Source organism: Oncorhynchus gorbuscha, linkage group LG03 (genome assembly GCF_021184085.1).
Source record: "Oncorhynchus gorbuscha isolate QuinsamMale2020 ecotype Even-year linkage group LG03, OgorEven_v1.0, whole genome shotgun sequence".
Taxonomy (NCBI): Eukaryota; Metazoa; Chordata; class Actinopteri; order Salmoniformes; family Salmonidae; genus Oncorhynchus; species Oncorhynchus gorbuscha.
Window position 1 is genome coordinate 3,308,397 of NC_060175.1, and position 22,320 is coordinate 3,330,716.

A 22,320-nucleotide genomic window follows, 5' to 3' on the forward strand; every position below is an offset into this window, starting at 1 on the left:
CGGAAAAATGTGTCAAAATAAATTGTGATCCATGGTAACACACTGGTTAAATGCACAACACAAATATTTTGACTGCTCACCCTTGAGACAATGAGCAACCAAGTTGACCTTACCACATGCTCTCGTACATATGGTTTGGCACACCTGAGAATGAATGCTGATATTCTAAAAGCAGGGAAACAATGTCAATATAAGTGTACCCAAAAACTGTCAGTTGGTTACATAAATAATTATGATTACTAAATGTTACATGAAATGTAAATATTAAATATTTGGTTGTATAGTCTTATTTTTAATTACATTTTGCTAGGTGGGATAACCCAATGTCAAAACACTGTTTTAACGTGTCCAAATCAATAACCAAAACCTAAACATAAAATGTGCTATAAAACCCACTTCGTACAGTTTAATCAATAACCAATATGCAGAAACAGTTTGTGATATATTAAAAACCTAAACATAAAATGTACTGTATACACAAACATCTGACACAATAACCATATTACTTGTATTTTTTTAAACAAGCTCCTTTATAAACTGCACAAGCACCAGAAACGCTGTTGTTTTGACAAGCAGCAATAAATCACTGATATCGATTAGGGGGGAAATCAGGTTGTACGTGTTGTTGAAACTAACACAGCTAAACAAAACACATGGAAATGGGAGATATCTTTTCCCTCACTGGTTAGAGGACAACCCGCAGAAGACAGTCAGCTACATTTTGGAGTGATGCATTTAAATGTAGGGGTCGCTAAACAAAGGAACACAACACTTATTTGTCATAACTCATCACTAAAATCATTTGTGCGAGAGGAGGGAGATGAGGTTGCACGTCCTGTTAAAACTAACAGCTCAAAAACCATACGGAATCTGGGAATAATGTGTACATCCCTCATTAGAGTACAATTTGAAGAAAACAGCTAGCTACATTTAAGAGTTGCATTTTGATTCAAGTGGGTCACCAACGTGGTAAGTGTAACTCTTTTTTTGAGAGTCAATTTTTGTTACATCACATAAATAGTAATCTTTCAATTCAGAGCCTGGATTCCCCCCTGAGGCTAATATCCAGATCATGTTGAAATCAATAGAACAGGGGGCAAACGATTAGAGTTCAACATTGTGACATTATTAAAATACTCCTACTACAATGTTAAAACATTCTACATTGAGACATTTTTTATTGATACCATGAAACAACTCCTTCATGTATGCATTTTCTGATGTTTGATCATAGGTATTTTATCACATTATCTCTGGTCACACTGCTCACACCTCAGACTGTTAGATGCAACAAATCTCTTCCCACATTCATCACAGCTATAAGATTTCTCTCCTGTGTGTGTTCTCTGGTGTGTCATCAGGCCAGTTGACCGAGTAAAACTTTTCCCACATTCATCACAGTTAAATGGTTTCTCTCCCGTGTGTATTCTCTGGTGTGACATAAGGCTGGATGATTGAGTAAAACTCTTCCCACATTGAGTACAGCTAAAAGGTTTCTCTCCTGTGTGGATTCTCTGATGCATTTTAATGCCCGCTGATGAGGTGAATCTCTTCCCACAGTCAGAGCAGCAGTGAGTTCTCTTCCCTGTGGGTCTCTGCTGGTGTTTCTTGAGGTGTTCTATTGTGGAGAGACTCTTCTCTGCCTCATCAGCATCATGAGGTTGTTGAGGCTCCAAAGAAGATCCACGATAGTCACGTCTCTCTCCTGTGTGAACAACAAATTCAGACAGATGGTTAAAGGCCCATAGTAGTAACATCGATGACTGAGTTATTCAAATTATTAAGGTTAATTATTAATTAGGTTTAAGGTTAAATATTAAATGATGGTTTGTACACTAAGTGCTTGCCAAATTGGCACAAAACTTAACAACAACATACACCTATGGTAGGACCCCTAACAACAACATAGACCTACTGTAGGACCCATAAACTTCACCTAACAACAACATCGACCTACTAGGCATATAGAAGTAGGACTAGTCTACCTGGCCTGAGCGCAAATGTAGGCCTATAAATGTGCCTATTTGGGGATCCTGATAGTATTTCTGATTGTCTTAACGCACCGCCACTAATGAGCGGAGGAGCTTCGCAAAGCTAATTTATCTTCACCTCAAACAGCAAGTAAACAAAGTCTAATCAAAATCAATTGCAAATGAGAATAGATCTATAAAGCATTTGAAAAATATTTCCAGCTCTCGCCCTTTCGATAACCACTCGGCACGAAAGGGAAAAATGTAATGCGCTGATCCAGTGGAAAATACCTGATTACTTCTTATCCCTTACACAAATAGCCGACAACTGTGTCTGTCCCAAACACACTGGCGCGGGAACCTGAGGGCCCAGAATATTTTATACAATGTTTCAAGTTCGTTGTAGACAGGCCATGTGATTTATAGGATATTTATTTGCAATGTTTTTATTTGTAGGCTTTATGTAGGGATTATTTTTACATAGTTGTCAATGGCAATAAAAGTTACTTTTAGATTTCATTCGAATTTAGATAGAATGTAGATTAATTACAGACAATGATTTTGAGATACTATTATCAATGAAATTAAACTGTTCCATGGAAATGTGCATATGACAACCATAACTGGCAAGCAGATAGGTAAAAAGGTAAGATAATTTGCACTCCAAATGCAGGTTGCCGACTGCTTGTGTAGCCTATTACCAGCAACGTCAGAATTTACGAAGGCCAGCAGGAGAAGGTGGTTCAGGAAGAGTTTCTCTCTTTTCTGGTTGGGCTATATTGACGAAATGGCATGAAAATAAATTGGCTGAATATTATACAATGACTTATCAACAGCTCTAACAATTTGACCCCCACAGGAAATCTTCACTGGCAATTCTATAATATACTATATAGCCTAGAAACCTGGTTAAACTATAATTTTGACCTCATGGATGAATTCTAGAATATACTATATAGCCAAGAAACCTGGTTAAACTATCATTATGACCTCATGCATGGCTAGTCATTGTATTCATAGTGTAGTGAATTCAGGGGGTAGTCCTGAGCTGAACTCAAACTTGGGTCCAGTGACTGTCAAGCCAAGATGTCTGAACTTCTTGATGAGGTCGCTAGGTGTGAGGTCACACTTGCTACAATAGCTCTCTCTATGAATGTGAGAATGGTCACACTTCTCCTTCCCCCATCCCTCACATGTTTACCAAAACAAGCCTCTGGGCAGCCATTTTGCTGCTGTTTAAAAAACACACAACCCAGCTATCTGCAGTTAAAACAATAACAAATCTGTCATTCCAGCACTATTTTGGTAATAATATGATGATGGGGTTGGAGAAATGTAACTACTTTCAAAATTCATAGACAGACATATGGATGTAAGGACTGACCATCCATGATATCAACATTATAGTTTTAACCATGTTGAGGCTATACAGTGTTGATGCACATCGTTTCTAAACATTTGGGTTTAAAAAAGTTTTTCTGGGTTCTGATGGGGTACAACAGTTGAAATAAGCTCATGAGGCATGTGTTATATTCTTCAATAATCAATGGCTAGAAATAAATAATTAAAAAGTCACAATATGGATGTAGCAATTGCAGATTTCCGCTTTAACACCAAACATCAAATCAACAACTGCAGAGTTTGTGCCTGTTTTTAAGACAGTACTTACTAGTGTTAATCACGGAACGGTTTCTCAAAACCGTCTTATGGCTAAATTCATCGTTAGAACCATTGCATGCGTTTGGGAAATGTTGATAAAAGGTTATGTAGAAGGGTGAGCCGGTTAAGGATCGATTCAGACAAGGTGGTAGATTGTACGACAAGCGACAGTTTATTCAGAGGGAGAATATCTGGTACACGTATATACGGCTCTCCCATTCGCTCGCACAGAACAGCAGGAAAAGAGAAAGAGTGAACCGTTACAATACAATTTATACAAAACAGAAAGTAGGTTGATCCTGGGAGATCGGATCTTTGGATTGGTTCAGCTGGGCCGTCCGTCTGTAGTCTTCCGCCATTGGCTCAGCTGGGCCGTCCGTCACTCTAGAATCCCGCCGTCACATCCGTTCAGCTAAAGGGGACTGTGTGTGTGCTGGATGGGGGTGTGTGTGCGTGAGTTATCCTGTAGGGGGCCCCACATCCTTTACTGTGAGTTGTAGCCATGTATTTAGCAGTAGGCTGATCACTTGCATAAGAGAATAGCAATTCTTTACAGAAACCGGGCCCAGATATCCAGGTTCCTCCTCTTCTCCCTCCTCCTCCTTTTTCGATGTAACAGTCATCTCTCCCTCCTCTTTCACTCCATAAACTGCATCATCCTCTCCTTTAACTGTAACATCCTCCTCCTCTTTCACTCTGAACGCGTCTTCCTCTTCTTTCACAGTAACAGCCTCACCCTCTACTTCTTGTTTTACTGTGATATCCACCTCTTCTTTTGCGGGGGAGTAGCTTAGTGACCGCATGGTCGGGGATGTTAGCTCGGCTAATGCTAACTTAACCAGCCCGCTAGCTGACTAATAACAACACCGTAAATATGAAATTAAATCGGATAACAAACTAGACGGCAGAAGAGGGTTTAAAACAGTGGCTAATAAACACTAAAGCGTCTAAAGAGCTTATTGGTTCTGCCTTTTTTTTGTCAAGCAAGCTATCTAGGTGTCTGACTAACTGTTGCCGCTGCTGAAAGAAGCGTTCCGTACACTAGATCATACATCACAATAACAGCATAACTTTAAATTCCCAGACCGCCATCTGCTGACTGGAGTTGGTAACGCAGTTGAGTAAAATGTATATTTTATCTCCAAACAACAAGTTAAAGTGTAGGACGCATTAGTTTTTACTCACAAGTGTAAAGACTTAGTGAGCTAGTTGTAGTCACTTTATGGTTACCTATAAGGAAACACAGTTATGTTTTTGCGTAATTACATATTTATTAACTTATTTCAGGAAATCTTCTAAACTACCCACAATGCACGATTGAAAATGTATTATGGATTATCTACTTTGTGCTGCTGAGTTTGTAACGGTGTAGTGATGTTTTAAATATATTTAACCTTTATTTAACTAGGCAAGTTAGTTCAGAACAAATTCTTATTCACATTGACGTCCTACCCCGGCCAAACCCTAACACAGACGATACTGGGCCAATTGTGCTCTGTCCTAATGGACTCCCAATCACGGCCTGTTATGATACAGCCTGGATTTGAACCAGGGCCTGTAGTGACACCTCCTGCACTGAGATGCCGAACCTTAGACCGCTGTGCTGCTCGTGTGTTGACATTACACTCGTTGTAAATACACTCGTTGTAAATACACTCAGTGATAAAGGTAAGGGATTCGGTGTAATCCACAGCGGAGAATTTGAAAATTGAGTGGTCCTGGGATAGACATGTATAAAGTTGACATTACATCATAAAATCCACGTTTTAAATCATACATTAGCAATTTATGTTTTAGTAACGACTGTTGTTGGTTTGGTGTCAAGTAAACCTCTCTTTATATGTTATTTGCCAAATCTCAGATTTCCATGTGGGTTTTATGCTAAAGATCCCTCTTTCAAATTGGTATCTAACTGGAAAATGCATATTCTTTAGGAGTGCTATTTTTACCCTGTCGACCACTGATCATTCATCCACACTGTGTGTCCCGTCAATGCTGGTAATTTATGACAAATGTATATGTTTTATCTCCCTCACCAACTTTAAACATCTGCTATCTGAGCAGCTAACCGATCTTCTGCAGATGTACATAGTCCATCGGTAAATAGCCCACCCAGTTTAACTACCTCATCCCCATACTGTTTTTATTTATTTACTTTTCTGCTCTTTTGCACACCAGTATCTCTACCTGCACATGACCATCTGATCATTTATCACTCCAGTGTTAATCTGCTAAATTCACCTACCTCCTCATGCCTTTTTCACACAATGTATATAGACTCAATCTTTTTTTCTACTGTGTTATTGACTTGTTTATCTTTTACTCCATGTGTAACTCTGTGTTGTTGTCTGTTCACACTGCTATGCTTTATCTTGGCCAGGTCGCAGTTGTAAATGAGAACTTGTTCTCAACTAGCCTACCTGGTTAGATAAATGTGAAATAAATAAATAAAACATGAACACCAGTCAGTTTATTAGCCCGGTTTTGTTCGTTTAGGTGTATTATACTTCTTCGGACATTGGGTAATTTTCCAGGTTAATTTAATATATTTTGATACTAAAATGGATGACAGTTGATTCTGATGTAGTGAATATGAGACACATGGAAACAATTGATTCATTTAATATAGTAAATTATGAATTAGTAGGAATTGTTACATCCACTATACAATCACAATAACTTTGATCAACATTTCAACTGTTTTTTTGTTAGTATATTATAGGGCAGATTTATGTAGAATTGCTGTGGGAGTGCTATTTATTTTCCGTCACTACTGATCATTCATCCATACTGTGTGTGTCCCATAATTGCAGCTTTGGAAATAAATGAACTATCCATCCATTGCTCCTTCCTGTGTTGACTCACTGACTTGAGAGACGGGACCAGGAAGGTCACACTAGCTCGATATCTAGCTTAAGCTTTTTTTTTTCTTCGATTAAATTTTTTTTATTTAATATTATTAACATACAATATACTTGCAGTGAAGCCACTCAACAACTACATCACACCAGTCACCCAACAGACTCCCATTTCAGAGCAACACACAGAAGCATCCAGGGTCAATGCCCTGCTCACCGATCTACCACCAGGCCAAAAAATGTGAACCCTCAAAAAATGTGAACCCCCCTAGCTGTCCCTCAACCATTCGATACCCCTCCCACTGTCCCCCCTCAGGAAGAAAAAACAATTAATTCCATTCGCCACACCCAAGAACGCCCCAATGTACCAACAACCAAATGAATGAACTAAAGAGAAAAAAGGAAAAGACAGAAGAAAACAGCAAACAACAATGCAAAAAAATAATACAACAAAATAATACATTTAAAACAAAGGACATCAATGACAACTAAAACCATAACAGCAATGCCAACTGTATATGTTTGTGTGCATGTCTGGCACTATTACATGTATGTGTGTCTTCTTGAATGTGTTTATTTGAGTGAGTGAGTGTATGTATATGCATGTGTACCAACAACTGCACGGCACCAGCCTCAGGCAAACCGGCATTAGTTGTAAAAACACTGCCATTTAGTGTCATTCAAATGTACTTTTTATTATGTTTTATTTGGACTTTTATCTGTTGACCATCTGTTTTATCTGTTTTATCTGTTCTATCTCCTATCATCTATCTATCATGAGGTAGTCACCTGGAATGCATCTCAATTTACAGGTGTGCCTTGTTAAATGTTAATTTGCGGAAGTTCTTTCTTTCTTAATGCATTTGAGCCAATCAGTTGTGCTGTGACAAGGTAGGGGCGGTATACAGGAGATAGCCTTATTTGCTGAAAGACCAAGTCTATATTATGGCAAGAACAGCTCAAATAAGCAAAAATAAATGACAGTCCATCATTACTTTAACACATGAAGGTCAGTCAATGTGGAAACTTTCAAGAACTTTGAAAGATTCTTCAAGTGCAGTCGCAAAAACCGTCAATTGCTATGATGAAGCTGGCTCTCATGAGGATTGCCACAGGAAAGGAAGACCCAGATACCTCTGCTGCAGAAAGAAAGTTCATTAGAGTTAACTGTGAAGACAACACAACTATGCCTATGAGATGGTTTGGGATGAATCGGAACGGAGAGAAATGCGGGCAACAAGTGCTCAGCATATGTGGGAACTTCTTCAAGACTGTTGGAAAAGCATTCCAGGTGAAGCTGGTTGAGAGAATGCAAAGAGTATGCAAAGCTGTCATCAAGGAAAAGGGTGGCTACTTTGAAGAATTTCAAATATAAAATATATTTTGATTTGTTTAACACTTTTTTGGTTACTACATGAATCCATATGAGTTATTTCATAGTTGTGTTGTCTTCACTATTATTCTACAACGTAGACAATAGTTAAAATAAAGAAAACATTGAATTTGTAGGTGTGTCCAAACAATTGACTGGTACTGTGAATGCATTTTGGAGGAGAACTGATCCTAGATCTGTACAAAGACATACCATCTATAGCAGGAACAACTGTCTGTGTTAGAGAGCATATAAAACGAACTGATCCTAGGTCTGTACAAAGACATAACATATACAGCAGGAACAACTGTCTGTGTTAAAAAGGCCCAGCTGGATTGAATTTAACTATTTCAAATTGCATATTTGAATGTAAAATGATTTGTTGTTTGTCAGATCAAGACAGGGTCTGGTAGATTTGGGGGGAGAATTTGACATGTCAGTTGTAAGTCGCTCTGGATAAGAGCGTCTGCTAAATGACTTAAATGTAATGTAAATGAATAATGATAGATTTTTGGAGGGACCCTTGTCACTACAGCCAATCAGTGAGCAGTTTCCCTTCCCCCACATCTCAGGCAGTTCTGTTACTCACAACACTTCCCCTGCTTTCATCAACAATGGAAAAGCCCACTTAGCTAAAGCCTTGCCATTTTTTACAATTAGGAAATAATATGTAATGTTTTACTTGTACCTCAGCCAGCATTGTGAATGGTTAGGAAATAATATGCCATGTTTTACTCGTACCCCAGCCAGCATTGTGAATGGTTAGCAAATAATATGTCATGCCTCAGCCAGCATTGTGAATGGTGTCTGAGGCAGTGACATACTAGACCATGGCAGTAAATCCAATACTTAGGTGTTTTTAGTCATGCATGAAAGGTCTGGGGTGGTTCTGTGGTTAAGTTACTGACCTTGGAATACATTTCTGGCCATGCTGGCAAGGTCTGAATCAAACCCAATGTCCACCTGGCACACTGACGGGCTCTGAATCAAACCCAATGTCCACCTGGCACATTGACAGGGTCTGGATCAAACCCAATGTCCACCTGGCACACTGACAGGGTCTGGATAATATAATATAATATATGCCATTTAGCAGACGCTTTTATCCAAAGCGACTTACAGTCATGTGTGCATACATTCTACGTATGGGTGGTCCCGGGGATTGAACCCACTTCCCTGGCGTTACAAGCGCCATGCTCTACCAACTGAGCTACAGGACCACCGGACAAATCCAATGTCCACCTGCTACACATTGGGCTTAACTTTGCTGTTTCTTTCCATGAAACATCGACAACAAATTAAAGTGCTTGGGAACCTAACAAGGCTTCAGGCAAAGTTACTCATCAAACCACCTCTTAGATGTCACCTCTTTGGACCTCATCTCAGTGAGTTTAGGTTGGGGAAAACACGGAGGAGAGGGCTTTGGACCTCATCTCAGTGAGTTTAGGTTGTGGAAATATTGTCATTTCGAGCATTTATTTGCAGAAAATGACAACTGGCTAAAATAACAAAAAAAGATGCAGTGTTGTCAGACCTCGAATAATGCAAAGAAAGTAAGTTCATATGAATTTTTAAACAACACAATACTAATGTTTTAACATGGGAGTTTAGGTTGGGGAAACCAAGGAGTGGTGGGCTTTGGACCTCATCTCAGTGAGTTTAGCAGCTGTAACACAGTACCTGGTCTAGTTCATGGCATTGAGGAGGAGAGAGCAGCTGTAACACAGTACCTGGTCTAGTTCATGGCATTGAGGAGGAGAGAGCAGCTGTAACATTGTACCTGGTCTAGTTCATGGCATTGAGGAGAGAGCAGCTGTATCACAGTACCTGGTCTAGTTCAAAGGGACAAAGGGGGATAATAAAAGGGACCAAGAGTCTGTTGATTGGTCGGTCCTTGGGTTAATTTGTTTTGCAATATGTTCAAGTCAAATCAAGCTTTATTTATACAGCACATTTCAGACATGGATGCAACACAATGGCTTCACAGGTAAAAACATAAAAAAATGAAAATAAACAACTATTTAGTACACAAGCATAAGAGGATAAATAAAACAGAGTAATAACAACTGAAAGACTAATGAGCACCCTATGGAAATGTCATTGATTAAAATATTAATAATTGGATGCAATATCCAACCCAAAATATAAGCTTGTTTTATAGGAGGGGCTCTGAAAGACACTATGGGGGTGTCTATTGAAAGTTGACTAGTAACAACAACTGGGACATAAAAGACACCCACCATGAGACCCATCAACTTCACCCAAGAAGCAACAAACAAAAGAAAAACCCACACCAAACGTAAAGACAGGAAGCAAACCAAAAAGGTGAAGCAACTGAAGGTGTTGACTCTCCACATCTATCAAGACAACTGGAGCACTGGACCAGTCACTCTTAAATAGAACCTGGACCAGCTCATGTGAAACACCTTCTCACTAACGAGATGGACAAGACAGCACAGGTGTAACACATACTGACGAACGAGGTGACAATCAATGACAATGACAATGTTCTAACGAGCTAGACGTGCAAACGAGCTCGGCGTGCTAACGAGCTATACATGCTAAAGTCCAACCTCAGAACATAAATAGAAAAACCAAAGACTCCTTCCTCTTAGGACAACACATATATTTTATATTTATGACTCAATTTATTAGGATTGTTAATAAAATTGATTATAGACCAATTTATTATACTGAGTCCATGTGTATAAGCTGCAAGGAAGTTGAAATTAGTTCTTTTCAACTTTCAACTAAAACCAAACTTATATTGTACGTCGGGTCACAGTTTAAACGTGTCCAAATCAATAGTCCAAATGCAGAATCAGTTTGTGATAAATTGAAAACCTAAACGTAAAATGTATTATCTACACAAACATCTGCCACAATAATCATATTACTTGTATTTTTTAAAACAAGCTCCTTATAAACTGCACAAGTGTAACGGATGTGAAACGCTAGCTTAGTTAGCGGTGGTGCGCGCTAAATAGTGTTTCAAACAGTGACGTCACTTGCTCTGAGACCTTGAAATAGTAGTTCCCCTTGCTGTGCAAGGGCCGCGGCTTTTGTGGAGCGATGGGTAACGATGCTTCGTGGGTGTCAGTTGTTGATGTGTGCAGAGGGTCCCTGGTTCCCGAGGGGACGGTCTATACAAGCACCAGAAACACTGTTGTTTTGACAAGTAGCAATAAATCACTGATCATATCGATTAGGGAGGAAATCAGGTTGTACATGCTGTTGAAACTAACACAACTAAAAAAAACACATGGAAATGGGAGATATCTTTCACCTCACTGGTTAGAGGACAACCTGCAGAAGACAGTCAGCTACATTTGGGAGTGATGCATTTCAATGTAGGGGTCGCTAAACAAAGGAACACAACACTTTGTCATCACTCATCGATATCATGTTGAAATTAATTGTGCCGAGAGGATGGTGATGAGGTTGCATGCCCTGTTAAAACTAACAGCTCAAAAACCACACGGAATCTGGGAATAATGTGTACATCACTGGTTAGAGGACAATTTGCAGAAAACAGCAAGCTACATTTTGAAGTGTTGCATTTTGATTTAAGTGGGTCACCAACATGGTAAGTGTAACTCAGCTCTTTTTTTGTTAGTCACTTTTTGTTAAATCACATAAATAGTACTCTTCAAATTCAGAGCCTGGATTTTCCCCGAGGCTAATATCCATATCATGCTGAAATCAAATGATAAGGGGTCAAACGTTTAGGGTTCTACATTGTGACATTATTGAAATGTTAATTCTACAATGTTAAAACATTCCACAATTGTGCTGAGAGGAGGGAGATGAAGTTGCACGCCCTGTTAAAACTAACAGCTCAAAAACCACACGGAATCTGGGAATAATGTGTACATCACTGGTTAGAGGACAATTTGTAGAAAACAGCTTGCCACATTTTGAAGTGTTGCATTTTGACTCAAGTGGGTCACCAATGTGGTAAGTGTAACGACTCTTTTTGTTTGTCACTTTTTCTTAAATCTCATAAATAATAGTCTTCCATTTCATAACTGGATTTTCCCCCTGAGGCTAATATCCACATCATGCTGAAATCAATAGAACAGGGGGCAAACGTTTAGGGTTCTACATTGTGACATCATTAAAACACTCCTACTACAATGTTAAACATTCTACATTGTGAAATCATTTCATTGATACCATGAAACAAATCTTTCATGTATGTATTTTCTGATGTTTGATCAGAGATCTTTTTTCAGAGTATCTCTGGTCACACTGATCACAGCTATAAGGTTTCTCTCCTGTGTGTGTTCTCTGGTGTATCTTCAGAGAGCTTGACTGAACAAAACTCTTCCCACATTGATCACAGCTATAAGGTTTCTCTCCTGTGTGTGTTCTCTGGTGCGATATCAGGCCATTTAGCTGAGTAAAACTCTTCCCACATTGAGTACAGCTATACGGTTTCTCTCCTGTGTGTGTTCTTCGGTGAATCTTCAGTTCCCCAGATTGAACAAAACTCTTCCCACATACAGTACAGCTATAAGATTTCTCTCCTGTGTGTCTTCTCTGGTGTGTCTTCAGAAGGCTAGATGTAAAAAAAACCTTCCCACATTGAGTACAGCTATATGGTTTCTCTCCTGTGTGTGTTCTCTGGTGAAGTGTCAGATTGCGGGAACTAGCAAAACTCTTCCCACATTCATCACAGCTATACGGTCTCTCTCCTGTGTGTGTTCTCTGGTGTGTTACCAGGCTTCTTAGCTGAGTAAAACTCTTTCCACATTGATCACAGATATACGGTTTCTCTCCCGTGTGTGTTCTCTGGTGTGATATCAGGCTGGTTGAATGAGTATAACTCTTCCCACATTGAGTACAGCTATAAGGTTTCTCTCCTGTGTGTGTTCTCTGGTGAAGAGTCAGATTATTCGAAAAAGCAAAACTCTTCCCACATTCATCACAGCTATATGGTTTCTCTCCTGTGTGTATTCTCCGGTGTGATATCAGGGTGCCTATGTGAGTAAAACTCTTCCCACATTCATCACAGCTATACGGTTTCTCTCCCGTGTGTATTCTCTGGTGTGATATCAGGTTGCTTAGCTGAATAAAACTCTTCCCACATTGATCACAGCTGTGAGGTTTCTCTCCTGTGTGTGTTCTTTGGTGTACAATAAGATGGCTAGATGTATCAACACTCTTCCCACATTGAGTACAGCAATAACGTTTCTCTACTGGGTGGATTCTCTGATGCATTTTAATGCCTGCTGATGAGGTGAATCTCTTCCCATAGTCAGAGCGGTGATTTATCTTCCCCGTGGGTCTCTGCTGGTGTTTCTTGAGGAGTTCTGATCTGGAGAGACTCTTCTCTGCCTCGTCAGCATCATGAGGTTGTTGAGGCTCCCCAGAGGGTCCACGATAGTCACGTCTCTCTCCTGTGTGAACGACAAAGTCATACAGATGGTTAAAGGCTCACAACAGCAGAACTCCACTGTAAAAGGTGATGCCAACAGCGTAGCCATGATGTTGTACAACAATTGACGTATGTAATGAATGTAATGATTATTTGACATTTGTCTTAAAATGAGCAAGAATAGTCATATTTTGTCTTGTTTTCACATTAGTATTAACATCTAAGATTGTAGACTAGAAATAAGTTATTCATGTTGTTGAAACTCTTAGCAGTGTGCCAGACAACTTTTGGTCTCCAATATAGGCCCCTTTCTGTGTTTGCTAAAATTGTATGTAGTATATCTGCCTGGAGCAAAAATGGTGAGCAAAGATTTTAGTTTTTCACAATGTATTCTGAATGGGGGAAACTCAGGGGAGTAACCTCCATTTCCAGGTTGCTAATGACTGCATTTCACACTACTTTGGATTTTAACTGTAAGGCTCGTTTGAGCCTAATATAATGTTTGTGTCATCATTGCAAATCAACTGCTTTGTACATAAAAAACACCAACCAGTAAAATGCTTCTTGGCTTTTTCATCAGCCTGACAATGACAGTTTGTACACTGTTTGCTAAGTTGTTCCACCTAACTATACCATACACCTACTGTAGGACTCATAACTTCACCTAACAGCAAATATAGGAAAACTGCTCTTTGTGTTGTAAAACAGCCTATCCATCTAGGAACAGTTCTCTACACATTATGAGCTAAGTATCTCTGTTTGTCTGTTTGGACACAAGACCCTACTATAAATGAAGCAGACAATAACACTATAAACATAAATTTGTTAGGGATGTTGGATCCAACATGGAGCACGGCATAACTGTCTTGACCAGAGTGAAGAATGAATAAGCACTCTGGTTGTTGTTGCATGTCGTGATATTTGTCATTTGACTGGCATTCAGAAAATTATTTCCTGGATCAGCTGAAGATAGTTGAACATGTGACTGTAACTAAAACAGCTACAGTATTAAGAATTATGTGTAATTATTGAAGAACCGCGTTAATGACAGTATCCATTTGAGTGTTGTCAATAAAGCTAAGATTTAAAAATATATATATATTTCACCTTTATTTAACCAGGTAGGCTAGATGAGAAGCTGCAGCGATCGGTAAGCTGCTCAGATACCTGATGCTTAAAGTTAGTGAGGCAGATACAGTGGGGAGAACAAGTATTTGACACACTGCCGATTTAGCAGGTTTTCCTACTTACAGTGCCGTGCGAAAGTATTCGGCCCCCTTGAACTTTGCGACCTTTTGCCACATTTCAAGCTTCAAACATAAAGATATAAAACTGTATTTTTTTGTGAAGAATCAACAAGTGGGACACAATCACGAAGTGGAACGAAATTTATTGGATATTTCAAACGTTTTTAACAAATCAAAAACTGAAAAATTGGGCGTGCAAAATTATTCAGCCCCTTTACTTTCAGTGCAGCAAACTCTCTCCAGAAGTTCAGTGAGGATCTCTGAATGATCCAATGTTGACCTAAATGACCTAAATGACTAATGATGCTCGAGGTGTCACTACAGACACCCTGGTTCAAATCCAGGCTGTATCACAACCGGCCGTGATTGGGAGTCCCATAGGGCGGCGCACAATTTGCCCAGCGTCGTCCAGGTTAGGCAGTCATTGTAAATAAGAATTTGTTCTTAAAACTTCTTGACGCTACCCATCCCTGTAGCAGGATAGTTTTCGTCAGCAACCACTGAATAGCATAGCGCAACAGTCAAATAATATTACTAAATAATATTACGAGAAAATATTCATATTCATGAAATCACAAGTGCAATATTTTGAAACACAGCTTAGCCTTTTGTTAATCACCCTGTCGTCTCAGATTTTGAAATGATGCTTTACAGCGAAAGCAATCCAAACGTTTGTTTAAGTTTAGCGATAGCCTAGCATAGCATTATGTACACTTAGCATCAGGAAGCTTAGTCATGAAAATCAGAAAAGCAATCATATTAACCGTTTCCCTTTGATGATCTTCGGATGTTTTCACTCACGAGACTCCCAGTTACACAGCAAATGTTCCTTTTGTTCCATAAAGATGATTTTTATACCCAAAATACCGACATTTGTTTGTCACGTTATGTTCAGAAATCCACAGGAAAGAGCGATCACGACAACACAGACGGAAATTCCAAATAGTCTTCATAAAGTCCACAGAAACATGTCAAACGTTTTTTATAATCATCCTTCAGGTAGTTTAAAAAAAATATATTCGATAATATATCAACCGAGTGTGTAGCTTTTTCCATAACAGTGGGAGGAACAATGGCCGGTTTACTCAATTGCGCACAAACTCACTCAGAGCCCCCACCTATCCACTTACGCAATGTGATCCTTCATGCTTATTTTTCAAAATAAAAGCCTGAAACTATGTCTAAAGACTGTTGACACTTTAGGGAAGCCACAGAAAAAATGGAATCTGGTTGATATCCCTTTAAAATGGAGGATATGCATGCATAGGAAAACAGAGGTTTCAAAATAAGAGGCACTTCCTGATTGAATTTTCAGTTCTGTTATACTCACAGACAATATTTTGACAGTTTTGGAAACTTTAAGAGTGTTTTCTATCCTAATCTGTAAATTATATGCATATTCTAGCATCTGGTCATGAGAAATAGGCCGTTTACTTTTGGAACGTTATTTTTCCAAACATAAAAATAGTGCCCCCTAGCTTCAAGAGGTTAACTGACTTGCCTAGTTAAATAAAGGTTACATTTAAAATCAAATAGTGTTTCATGACAAACAATTTTTTACAAATCTGTCAAGGCACCAACTTTGAGAAGGGTTTAAAACAAAGATTTCAAACCAATTTATGAATGTAATTGAATCTAGGTATGTCTTGCCTTTAATGTAAGGTCATGAAAATAAATTGGCTGAGTATTATACAATGACTTATCAACAGCTCTAATAATTTGCCCCACAGGAAATCTTCACTGGCAATTCTAGAATATACTATATAGCCTAGAAACCTGGTTAAACTATCATTATGACTAGAGATCGACCGATTAATCGGAATGGCCAATTAATTGGAGCCAATTTCAAATTTTCATAACAATCAGGAAATCGGTATTTTTAGACAGCGATTTTTTAGATTAAAAAAAATATATATATTTTTTTACATCTTTATTTAATCTTTTTTTAACTAGGCAAGTCAGTTAAGAACACATTCTTATTTTCAATGACGGCCTAGGAACGGTAGGTTAACTGCCTCGTTCATGGGCAGAACGACAGATTTTCGCCTTGTCAGCTCGGGGGATTCAATCTTGCAACGTTACAGTTAACTAGTCCAACTCAATAACAACCTGCCTCTCTCTTGCTGCACTCCACTGCGAATTCAGTAAGCCAAGGTAAGTAGCTAGCTAGCATTAAACTTATCTTATAAAAAACAATCAATCATAATCACTAGTTAACTACACATGGTTGATGATATTACTAGATATTATCTAGCGTGTCCTGCGATGCATATAATCTGACTGAGCATACAAGCATATGAGTATCTAAGTATCTGACTGAGCGGTGGTAGGCAAACAGCACTTTTGTGCGTTTTGCCAGCAGCACTTCGTTGTGCGTCAAGCATTGCGCTGTTTATGACTTCAAGCCTATCAACTCCCGAGATGAGGCTGGTGTAACCAAAGTGAAATGGCTAGCTAGTTAGCGGGTGCTAATAGCGTTTCAAACATCACAGCCTTAGAGTAGTTGTTCCCCTTGCTCTGCATGGGTAACGCTGCTTCAAGGGTGGCTGTTGTCGTTGTGTTCCTGGATCGAGCACAGGGAGGAGCGAGGAGAGGGATGGAAGCTATACTGTTACACTGGCAAAACTAAAATGCCTATAAGAACATCCAATGGTCAAAGGTTAACCTCTTTCAGCTAGGGGGCACTATTTTTATGTTTGAAAAAATAACGTTCCCAAAGTAAACGGGCTATTTTTCAGGCACAGATGCTAGAATATATGTCAAAATATTGTCTGTGAGTATAACAGAACTGATATTGCAGGCGAAAACCTGAGGAAAATCAAACCAGGTAGTGGCTCCAAGCTCCATGTTCCATAGCCTGCCTGCCTTTGCTCCATTTAAAGAGATATCAAACAGATTCCTTTTCCTAAGTCTTCCTCAAGGTGTCAACAGTCTTTAGACATAGTTTCAGGCTTTTATTTTGAAGAATTAGCGAGAAAGATAACATCGCGTCAGGTGTTCGCATGAGTTTTGCTTGCACAACAGAGCTTGGGCAGCCATCGTCTCTCCCGCTGCTGAAAAAGACTGTGCCGGTTGATATATTATCGATCATATATTTTAAAAACAACCTGAGGATTGATTATAAAAAACATTTGACATGTTTCTGTGGACATTACGGATGCTATTTGTAATTTTAATCTGCTTTGTCGTGACCACTCGAGCCTGGGGATTTCTGAACATAACGCGCCAAACAAACGGAGGTATTTTGGATATAAAAATACTCTTTATGAAACAAAAGGAACATTTATTCTGTAACCGGGAGTCTCGTGAGTGAAAACATCCGAAGATGATCAAAGGTAAGCGATTCATTTTATTGCTCTTCTGATTTTCGTGACCAAGCTACTTTGATGCTAGGTGTTCATAATGTTTTGTAAAGTGATCGATAAACTTACTTAACGCTTTCGCTCTAAAGCATATTTTATAAATCTGACACCACAGGTGGATTAACAAAATGCTAAGATGTGTTTTGAAATATTGCACTTGTGATTTCATGAATATAAATATTTTTAGTAATATTATTTGAATGTGGCACTCTGCAATTCAGCAGTTGTTGATGACAATTATCCCGCAAAAGGGATGGGTAGCGTCATATAATTGGTCATTACATTTACATTTAAGTCATTTAGCAGACGCTCTTATCCAGAGCGACTTACAAATTGGTGCATTCACCTTATGACATCGAGTGGAACAGTCACTTTACAATAGTGCATCTAAATCTTAAAGGGGGGGGGTGAGAGGGATTACTTATCCTATCCTAGGTATTCCTTAAAGAGGTGGGGTTTCAGGTGTCTCCGGAAGGTGGTGATTGACTCCGCTGTCCTGGCGTCGTGAGGGAGTTTGTTCCACCATTGGGGGGCCAGAGCAGCGAACAGTTTTGACTGGGCTGAGCGGGAGCTGTACTTCCTCATTGGTAGGGAGGCGAGCAGGCCAGAGGTGGATGAACGCAGTGCCCTTGTTTGGGTGTAGGGCCTGATCAGAGCCTGGAGGTACTGAGGTGCCGTTCCCCTCACAGCTCCGTAGGCAAGCACCATGGTCTTGTAGCGGATGCGAGCTTCAACTGGAAGCCAGTGGAGAGAACGGAGGAGTGGGGTGACGTGAGAGAACTTGGGAAGGTTGAACAACAGACGGGCTGCGGCGTTCTGGATGAGTTGAAGGGGTTTAATGGCACAGGCAGGGAGCCCAGCCAACAGCGAGTTGCAGTAATCCAGACGGGAGATGACAAGTGCCTGGATTAGGACCTGCGCCGCTTCCTGTGTGAGGCAGGGTCGTACTCTGCGGATGTTGTAGAGCATGAACCTACAGGAACGGGCCACCGCCTTGATGTTGGTTGAGAACGACAGGGTGTTGTCCAGGATCACGCCAAGGTCATATAATTCCGATAATAACTACAACCTAAAACTTCTTACCAGGGGAATATTGAAGACTCATGTTAAAAGGAACCACCAGTGTTCATATGTTCTCAGCAAGGAACTTAAATGTTAGCTTTCTAACATAGCACGTTGCACTTTTACCTTCTTCTCCAACACTTTGGTTTTGCACTATTTAAACCAAATTGAATATATTTCATCATTTATTTGAGGCTAAATTGATTTTATTGATGTATTATATTAAGTTAAAATAAGTGTTCATTTAGTATTGTTGTAAGTGTCATTATTACAACATAAAAAATAAAATCGGCTGAGTAAATCGGTATCAGCTTTTTTGGTCCTCCAATAATCGGTATCGGTGTTGAAAAATCATAATCGGTCGACCTCTTATGACCTCATGGATGAATTCTAGAATATAATATATAGCCTAGAAACCTGGTTAAACTATCATTATGACATCATGGATGAATTCTAGAATATACTATATAGCCTAGAAACCTGGTTAAAACAATCATTATGAAATCATGGATGACCAGTCCTTGTATTCATAGTGTAGTGAATTCATGGGGTTGCCCTTTGCTGAACTCAAACCTGGGTCCAGTGACTGTCAAGCCAACACCTTATAACTGTTACGCCAAGATCTCTGAACTTCTTGACATGGTCGCTAATATAATAATAATAATAATAATAATATAGGTGTTGGGTTACGGTTGCTACAATAGCTTTCTCTTTGAATTTGAGAGTGGTAACACTTCTCCTTCCACTATCCCTCAGCTGTTCACCAAACCAAGTCTCTGGGCAGTCATTTTGTTGCTGTTTAAAAAACCCACACAACCCAGCAATCTGCAAATCTTCAAACAGTAACAAATCTGCCATCCCGCCACTGTTTTGGTAATAAGATGATTATGGGGTTGGAGAAATGTAACTACAGACAGACGGATGCAAGGACTGACCATCCAAAATATAAACATGATAGTTTTAACCATGTTGAGGCTATACAGTGTTGATTTACATTGTTTCTAAACATTAGAGTAAAAAAAGCTTATTTGGTGAACTGACCGGGTAAAAAAGTTGAACTAAACTCATGAGGAATGTGTTATATTCTTCAAGAATCAATGGCTATAAATAATTTAAAAGTCACAATATGGATGTAGCAATTGCAGATTTCCACTTTAACACCATACATCAGTCCAACAACTGCAGAGTTTTTGCCTCTGTTTTTAAGACAGTACTTACTAGTGTTAATCAGGGAACGGTTTCTCAAAACCATCTTATGGCTAAATTCATCGTTAGAACCATTGGATGACTTAAGACGCGTTTGGGAAACCGGGCCCAGATATCCAGTTTCCTCCTCTTCTTCCTCATTTTTCGGTGTAACAGTCATCTCCTCCTCCTCTTTCACGCCATAAACTGCATCTTCCTCTCCTTTTACTGTAACATCCTCCTCCTCTTTCACACTGAACGCGTCTTCCTCTTCTTTCACAGTAACAGCCCCACCCTCTACTTCTTGTTTTACTGTGATATCTTCCTCCTCTTTAGAAGGAGAGAAGCTTAGTGACCGCATGGTCGGGGATGTTAGCTAGCTAGGCTAATGCTAACTTAACCAGCCCGCTGAATAATAACAACACCGTAAATATATAATTAAATCGGATAACTAAGTAGACGACAGAAGTGTGTTTAAAACACAGTAGCTAATATACACGAACGAGCTTTATTGGTTCGGCTGTTTTGTCTAGCAGGCTACCGAGGTGGCTGACTAACTGTTGTTGCTGCTGAAAGAAGCGTTCCGTCCACTAGAATATACGTATAATATATACGTCACACCAACAGCATAAGCTTAAATTCCTAGACCGCCCTCAGCTGACTGGAGTGGGTAACGCAGTTGAGTAAAAATTGTATTTTGTTTTCAGACAACAAGGTGCAGGACGCCTGAGTTTTTACTCACCAGTGTAACAACACAGTGTAGTTAAAGACATAGTAACTTAGTTGAATTGAAGATCTGGTTCCCTATAAGCACAAACAGATATGTTTTTGAATTATAACATATGTAATAATTTATTTTGGGATTCTGGGTAATCCACAGCAGATTTATGGAGAATTGCTGTGGGTGAGTTGAAAATTGAATGGTCCCGGGATAGAAAAGTATAAAGTTGACATTACATCATAAAATCCACTTTTTACATCCTACATTAGCAATTTATGCTTTAGTAACTACTGTTTTTTGTTTGGTGTCAAACAAGTCACTCTTTATATGTTATTTGCCGAATCTCAGTTTTCCATGTGGGTTTTTGTTACGGAATCTAGTTGATAGCTATTTGACTATCCGGACTGTTCCCCGGACTCCACACGTAGGGATTTGTACAATGCATAAACAAGGCTACTGAACTTGACATTGGTGTCTGTCTTTATTAATTTATATTTACTCAACTGCGTCCAGTCAGCAGATGGACTAGATGCCGCTTAAAGACAGACACCAATGTCAAGTTCACCCAGGCCATATAACACTCAGGCTATACTCTATTTTTGAAAGAGTACATTAACCAAGACCATACGTACATTTATGACAGCTGGACGTACTATGGACAGAAGGATACAGGAAGAAGAATGTAAGCAAGATAACTGATGACTAACACGTGAAGCGTAAGCATGCAATGCATACATTATTTTTAGGCCGTGAAAAGGGTTCTACCATCATTATAACCTAACCAAAAGCAGATATGAGCGTTAGTGGGCGTGACCAAGCAAGCTCGGAGATGAAAAGAAAATAATCGAGAAAGGTCAAGGGAAGCTATTTTCATATAGAGGGAGGGGACTCTATACGTTATGCAAAGACAGAATCCTATAAAGGCAGGACTCTGTAATATGAGAATTTAGTCTCTTTCCATGGGGGGGCTCGGCCCTGTTATGTTTGTGATAGGGAAGGGCTCAGTTTTGCTACTTTGTATTAAAGTCTTTATTGAATTCACAAGTTCTTGTAAGAGTATTATATTTCTGAGACAATTCTCCACGACAGTGTCCGTTCATGTTTTTCAGCATAAAGTACTCTGCAGCCACTTAGTGTGGTGTTGACACCAGGTGAGGCCACACACAAATTTCTGTTGAACACTGTCACTTTAACTATCTTCGTTTGTCAATAACAGTCTCTCTCCTTCACTTCATCCCCCTCTCCCTAAATCCTCTAGGTTATATCAGCTGTGTCGGTGAACCCCTGCTGCATCTGAACTGGCTACATAGAGGGCACAGCATGATCAGATGTGAGAGGTCACTTGGTCAGGTCAACAATAACTATTATTAAAGAGATGCTTTACATTGAAATACAGATAGATGCAGTATTCCCAGAGTTAATGATCCCAGGTCAGTTTATATTATACAGGAAGTATTATTGTCAAGTAGAGTAGGCCAGAAGGCTATACTGTAAAACCTAACTT

At 39.4% G+C, this 22,320-nt stretch overlaps 1 protein-coding gene across 2 annotated transcripts in view; it reads right to left on the minus strand.

Annotated features, from left to right (window-relative positions):
* Nucleotides 1-20,675, minus strand: part of LOC124024305 (gastrula zinc finger protein XlCGF57.1-like) — a 174,963-nt gene extending 154,288 nt beyond the window's left edge. The window contains exons 1-2 of one of the 2 annotated variants that reach the window (XM_046338287.1): nucleotides 20,129-20,675; nucleotides 9,779-13,261 (exon numbers count right to left, since the gene is read on the minus strand). In XM_046338287.1, coding sequence (XP_046194243.1) covers nucleotides 12,051-13,261; nucleotides 20,129-20,456 — 1,539 coding nt within the window. In that variant the 5' untranslated portion in view covers nucleotides 20,457-20,675 and the 3' untranslated portion in view covers nucleotides 9,779-12,050. Of the gene's footprint in view, nucleotides 1-9,778; nucleotides 13,262-20,128 lie in introns of those variants that run through there. The other variant, XM_046338288.1, reaches the window with a different exon arrangement.
* Nucleotides 20,676-22,320: the final 1,645 nt, after the last annotated feature.